General features: G+C 46.5%; 1 protein-coding gene across 1 annotated transcript in view; it reads right to left on the bottom strand.

The window, feature by feature from the left end:
- Pygl (phosphorylase, glycogen, liver) overlaps positions 1–6,709 on the bottom strand; it is a 37,396-nt gene extending 30,687 nt beyond the window's left edge. The window contains exons 1-3 of the mRNA XM_013012222.1: positions 6,643–6,709; positions 5,847–5,945; positions 2,194–2,255 (exon numbers count right to left, since the gene is read on the bottom strand). Of these exons, the coding sequence (XP_012867676.1) occupies positions 2,194–2,255; positions 5,847–5,945; positions 6,643–6,709 (228 nt within the window). The remainder of the gene's footprint in view (positions 1–2,193; positions 2,256–5,846; positions 5,946–6,642) is intronic.
- Between the last annotated feature and the right edge of the window lie 308 nt (positions 6,710–7,017).

The raw sequence follows: 7,017 nt of genomic DNA, 5'->3' as shown, positions 1-7,017 counted from the left end.
CGGCTCGGAGCGCAGCGGCCGCTCGGGACGGGGCTGGAGTGAGTCCCGCGGCGCCCCGCGCCTCCTTTCAGACCTGGGGAGCTCGGGGTCCCGCCCCTCCGTGCGGCGCCTCCCCCGTGCGCTTCCCTCCGGTGTCCCGGCTCTGGACGATCCTGGGCCCCAAGGAGGAGCTGATTGGGGCTGGGGCTGCAGGAGCGCCTGGCGGGGTGGGTGGGAGGGGCGGCTGTGGGCTGCGCGCCAAGGACTCGGGCCGAGCCTCCTGGCGCTCCACTGGGTCACGTAGCGCTCGGAGGATCCAAGGCCGTGGGTGTGGAGATAGTGACGGCTCGCCTCTAGCCCAAGATCCGGAGAAGGGGCTGTGGGTGGGTGCTGGCAAGCTGCTAATTTATAGGGGATTCTTCCCCCTCCCCCCCCCGGGGTAGTTGGAGGGGATCCTGGAGGGCAGGGCGTTTTCCCTGGGGCTGTCCCGCCTCCGGCCACAGGGCTGGGCGTCGCCACTGTTCGGATATAGATGGGAACCTTCCTCCTTAGGTAAAGAAGGTTCTTGAATGGACACAGTAATAAGCGGGGAGCAAATGTGAGGATCTATTGTTTTCGTTTATTTGGTAATGAAATTTGGGGAACTCAGGTTGGGGCCTGTGGTAGTATCCTGCCTCTCCACAGGCTGGTAGAGCTGTGCTAATAAGAGGCAGGAAGTCTGAGTGGATGCCCCCAGGCTTGCGGGCTGGCCTGGCTTTGACCTTACACCCTAGATAGCCTTGAGCTTAACCGAAGGAGCAGGCTGGAGGAAAAGCGAAGGGTGTGTTTGTGCCGAAAGGAGGGTAAGTGAGCTCATTGGGCTACTCGCTTTATTCCCATGAAACAAACCAGCCTGTGTTATTCTGTAGCACAGAGGGATCTTTGTACTGTTTACCTCCAGCTCTGATGTGTGTGTGTGTGTGTGTGTGTGTGTGTGTGTGTGTGTATTCTCTGCAAAGTCCACAAGTGGCATTAAATTTTTGAGTTGATGACTTTGTGGGGAGCAGGATAATTATTAAGATTCAGAGCAAATGCAACTGTCACCATAAAAGTGGAATTTTAAATCTCATAGATCTGGCTGCCATTTCCAGACCCTGAGTTGTCCTGGGATTTTTTTTTTGTGGGTGGGGAGGGGTGTCGGTTGTGGGGCTTGAACTCAGGGCCTGGGTTCTGTTCCTGAGCCTCTTTGTGCTCAAGGATAGTGCTCTGCCACTTGAGGCACAGCACCACTTCCTGTTTTTGAGTGGTTTAATTGGAGATAAGAGTCTCATGGCTGAGTCTCCTGGGCTGGCTTTGAACTGCTATCCTCATATCTCAGCCTCCTGAGTGGGAGCCACCAGTGCCTGGCTTGTCCTGGGATTTAGAGTCTAGAGTTTGGGCCAGAAATGAAGTCTGATGTGGGCCTTGCAATACAGCTATAGAAATGACAGCCAGAAGAGGAAGCCTGAGGGCAAGAGTTTGCATTTGGAAGAGGCCAGAAATACTCTGAATTGAGAGCATGAGTGGAGACACATGTGGTAATGGACACCTGAAATCCCAGCAGGTAGGATGCTTATGCAGGAGGATTGTGAATCTGAGGCTAGCCTGGTAAACACACTGAGATCCTGTCTCAACACTGGTCCCATTTGAGAGAGACAGAGACAGAGACAGAGAGAGACAGACAGATAAATGGAGACACAGAGAGACACACAGAGAGAATATGAGTTGAGAATGTATCTCCATAAGAATGGTTGGCTTTAGGAGTGTGGCTGATGTGTGGGGAGCTTGAAGAAAATATCTTTTAACAAATTAAGAACAAACTAGAAGTGTTTATCATCTTTGAATACAGGATAGTTACAGCCTTAAACCAGTTTTGGGTCATACACATATTAAGAAATAGTTCAGTTATCTCTAACAGCTAGATTAAAACTGGGTAGAGCAGCAGGTTGGGGAAAGGCTAAGACTGAGAAGATCTTTCTCTCAAAAAGGTTTCTAAAAGCAGAAGGCAAAAGAAAGTCTGAAGGGCTGAGGTATGCAAATAAGATGTGAAAGATGCCAAAAACATATGCACTACTTTTATTGCTTAAGACAATTTCAAGTAGGTGGACCCTAACTCCTTATCTACTTAAGAATACTGATTTCTTTTTGGAAACCAAAGATGATGATGAACTAATGAACATAATCTTGATTACTTACCCTGTCCGGGAGGATTTGGTTGAACATCTGCTTGTAAAACCGTGAATGATTAAATATCCAAACTGTAGAATGTGGAGAGGGAAGTATAACCCCAATGATAAAGAGGACTTGATGTTACCAGATAATTACCATATTCTATAGACTAGCAGCCCACCATGTGAGCCATACTCATATCCCATTTCATTTTCATTTGTTTTCAGTTTGTCTCTTGATTTTTCCTAGGCTGTCCCTGGACAGTGATCTTCCTACCTCTGCCTTTTGAGTTCTGGGATTACAAGATTGAACCATCAGGCTCTGAACTGACTCAGTCTTATGTAACAATAATCCATTGCCAGCCAGTCTTTTTGTTTTTGGTCAGTTGTAGGGCTTGAACTCTGGGCCTGGGCGCTGTCCCTCAGCTCTTCAGCTCAAGGCGAGCGCTCTACCACTTGAGCCACAGTGCCACTTCTGGTTTTCTGGTGGTTTATTGGAGATGGGAGTCTCACAGACTTTCCTGCCTGGGCTGGCTTTGAACTGTGATCCTCAGATCTCAGCCTCCTAGAAGTTAGGATTACAGATGTGAGCTATCAGTGCCTGGCTGAAGGCAGTTTTTTTCCTAACTTTATTTTTTTTTTCTTTTTAAAACTTTCTGAAAGTATAAACGTTTTTTGTTTTTGGTATTATTACTATTTAGGATTTGTAGTTTTAATATAGAACAGGCTTACAGTCTAACCTTCTTTGACCCTTTACTAGAAATTAATAATGCCTTTCACTTATGGTAAATGGTTTTTTCCCCAGCGTATGTTCTGCTATAAACTTGGCCTTTTGAATTTTAAGTGCAAATGAATTTATTTCCTGCAAACCATGCAGGTTGGGTGGCGTGTGTGGATAAAATCAAGGAGCTTGGAATTTGGCACATCTGGAGACCTGAGGCCTTGGAAGGCTGAGTTACTTGACCAAGACGAATAGCTTTTCTAAACCACTCCTGAAAAAGCAGATTGCAGCTGCTCACATGTTTATGGCAGTCTTGCCACCAAAGACCCGTGTTATTCCTGTGTCTCCTCTATGGCTTCCTGGCCTGCAGTAATAATGATACATTTGTGAATATCTGAACAAACTGCCCATACTTCTCAGGACAAGTACAAGCTGCCTACTGTTGGAAAAAAAAATACCCACGGGAAAGTGCTAGTTCAGGTCTGCAGAGAAGCAAAGACAGGATTAAACTACAAAGGTTTTCTTAGGGCAGATGACTGCATGAGAGGTCACTGGGGAGGGAGCCAGGCTGGCCTGGGAGAGGGTCAGGCCTGGGGGAGAAGTGTATAAGGCCAGTATGCAAATTTGATCAAGAATGAAAAAGAGCTTGGGAAGGGTAATGGACATAGTCCCAACAAGGCCATGGGGACAGAGCTGGCCCAGTCTACTAGCAGAGCAGTGGCTGGTCCTCAATGCACCTGTGGGAAGCCTGGTCCTGCCCCATCCCTACAAGGCTACATAGATCCCTGGGCCAGTCTTCACTGCAGTTAGGGTTGTGTGAGGCCTGTCTGGTGGCCACCACAGCACGATACTAGATGGATGATAGGTTACCGTGCACTAGGTCTTTACGTATGGTTTCTCATATGCCACTTCCAAATTCACTTCCAAAGGCTGTGGCTTGGCTCTCAGCATACCTTCCTTCAATCCTCCTAACTGGAATCATGGGGCAAGTTCTGTTTTCTCTCCTATTTCACAAAGGAGGAAACCTGGGCTGTGGATTTGCTTAGTTTGCTCATGATCCCAAGTGAGCAGCAAGAAGAGATTTCCCAACACTGAATGTATTTTCCCTGCCCCTGAAACAGGATTGGGGATTGGTTTAGAAATCTAAATTTTGACTGCATCTTACCTAACTTACTTATGCTATTTGCTTGGTTTATTTTGAGCTGTCCATTGGCCTTTTGACCTACTTGAACCTGTTATGAAGTCCAGGGAAATAGGCCAAAGTGGCCCCAAAGACAGGTCATTTGCACTCTGGGGAAGGGCAGGGTACAGAGTGAGTTGCACATTGTGTTCAGTGAGTGCAAGCAAGTAGACTTGCTTAGTACATTTACTGTGTGGAGTTGTCAACTAAGATTACCATACAGACTTCGTTTTTTTTCGATATTTACAACAGCAACTGAGAGCCTGGATTACCTTGTTAGTGAACGCCCTCACTACCTAAAGACAGATGACTGACCAAATTGCCTTCTTTGTAATTGGCCATGATGAGGCTGTCACTTGTTATTCGGGTGAATCTTGGAGTAAGTGGCTATTCTTGGCACTTTCTCATTAGGTCATGTCAATTTGCTCAACTATTGGTTGGGCTTTTTAGGCCTGGCCTATAGGGAGTTCTTGAAAAGCTGGAAAGATTTGTAACGCATCTTTATCTTGTCTTTCAAGCTCTACTTTTAATTGCTGTAGAATAAACTGACACAGGAGACTCACAGCTTGAAATTCAGAGTTTGCTAACTAAGGGCCACATTCTTTGTCTCCCTAGCTCCCTAAGCTGGTTTAGCTTAGAAAAGATGTGAGTGATGGGCTTTGTGTGATAGTTTATGCCTATAATCCCAGCTGATTGGGAAGTGGAGGTAGGAAGATTGTGGTCTGAAGCTGGCCTGGGCAAACATGTGCAAGACTCTATCTGAAAAATAAAATAAAAAGGACTGAGGGGTGTGGCTCAAATTGTAGAGCACTTTCTTGCCAACTTGGACACCCTGAATACAAACCCCAGTACTGCCTTCCCCTCTGCCCCCACCAAAAAAGGTGAGTAGTGAAATGCTAGAAAAGGCTAAAAGAATGGAGATGTAGACTTCTGGGTGGGATTTCATCCTGAAGTACTAAGCAGTTTTAATTTTTTCGTCCAGATAGTTTACATTTCCTCAGGAGTAGTTCTGGTCTCTGCCAGTCTCAGCACATTCCCTGAGTCACAGACTGAAGACCTAGGGTCTGAGGAGTCTGGGACAGTAGTGAGGTAACATAGTAGTGAAGTAACACAGTAGCGGTTGGGAGAGTAGAGATGTCACTGGTCTTAAAGTGATAGAGCCTAGAACCTGTTTCTCTAGGAAGCAGCAGAAACCCCAGGCATCCTGAGAGTCTCAGAGAACCTGGGATATTCCTTTCCTTCCTGGGGAAGTCTGAGCAAGAGGCAGACCCCAGGGAGGAACGGGCTCCTTGGAGGGTCAGGAATTAGGCCTGTTCACAAGGACTCCCCATCTCTTGGGTGAAGACTGTTTCAGAGAATACTCAAGGGAAGAGGTAGCGAGGCAGAAGGCATCCTGTCCTGGAAGCCATTCCTGGGAGGCTTGGCATTAGGGAGCCCCTGCTGAGGGGTCCCCAGTTGAATGGACCATGTGAGATGAATGATTCCCCTTCCTGGAGTTGATAGAAAATGACAGAAGTGCATACCTTACACACTCGAGTCACTCTACTGCCTGCACTTGACATCACTTCAGTGTTCAGATTCAACAGTGGATGGGAATGAACAAGATGAATTCTGGGAAAGTTTTGCAAAGAGACATGAGCCAGTCTTGACCATGATGGGAGGTGAAGTGTGCAAGCACAGGGTTTCAGCAGCTGAAGGGCCGGCCTGGTGGTCACCTGATGTCTCTCGGCCTTTGTGAAGGCAAAACTGCCCTCTGGGCCCACAGTGGAGCTTTCTTTACCTGCAACTGATTCACTGAAGGAATTAAGCATGCAAAGTCTAAAGGCTCCTGTGCAAACCATGCTGGGCTTTAGAATTTCACTCTGTTCAGGGGGCACACCTAGGGAATAAAAGCCCCTAGATTCTCAAATGGCAAATGTGTTAACTTTTCTGAACTCTTTATCTACAGTTTAAGTTCTGACTAGTGTGGTGCTTAGATTCCAAAGGGGCACATTTGCTAGTTTACAACTTACAGGAATCCAGAGAGAAAATAGTTCTCTCTCAATATTTTCAAGGATGGCGGCTAAGAGTATGGATAATATACTGAAAGCTAATACATAGGATTTCCTCTTTTCATTTCCCTTCTCCTCCCCTTCCTTCTCCCCTCTTTTACATTTCTGTCTTTTCCTGCTCACTTGGTGTGATCGCTCAACCCTGGCTCTCTACCATCCGAAACACACTTCTAGCCTGACTTTTTTTTTTAGTGGGAGTTAGAGTGTTGAGGATTTTTCTGCCCAGGCAGACTTTAAACAGTAACCATCAGAACAAGTATGAACCTTGTAACCCTGCTCCTTTCTTTTTCTTTTTGTTTTTTTTTTTGGTCGGTTGTGGGGCCTGGGCGCTGTCCCTCATCTCTTCAGCTCAAGGCAAGCGCTCTATCACTTGAGCCATAGTGCCACTTCTGGTTTTCTAGTGATTAATTGGAGATAAGAGTCTCATGGGCTTCCCTGCACTGGCTGGTTTTGAACAGTGATCCTCAGATCTCAGCCTCCTAAGTAGCTAGAATTGCAGGTGTGAGCCACCGGTGCCCGGCTAACCCTTCTCCTTTCTGCATTCTTTTTCTAGTCCTAGGCGAATTTTAATTCTTCGAACATAGATATGCATAGCATAACCTGTTTTGAAAATTCAGTGCTTTAACTGGGCACTGATAAGGTGGCTCATGCCTGTAATCCTTTCAGAAGGCTGAGATCCAAAGGCTCACATTTCAAAGCTAGCCCAGGTAGAAAAGTCTTTGAGACTCCATTTCTAAAATAACTTGTAAAAAGATAGGTGAGAAGTGTGGTTTAAGTGATAGAGCTCCAGACACAAGCAAGCAAACTAAGTCAGCAAGCAGAGCAAGTTTAAAGTCCTGAGTTCAAACTTCAGTGATGGCAAGATAAAAAAAGCAGTATTTCTATTTGGATTGCTCCCAC

The sequence above is a fragment of the Dipodomys ordii genome, unplaced genomic scaffold, assembly GCF_000151885.1.
Source record: "Dipodomys ordii isolate 6190 unplaced genomic scaffold, Dord_2.0 Scaffold16, whole genome shotgun sequence".
Lineage (NCBI taxonomy): Eukaryota > Metazoa > Chordata > Mammalia > Rodentia > Heteromyidae > Dipodomys > Dipodomys ordii.
This window is presented reverse-complemented; position numbering and strand designations above follow the sequence as displayed.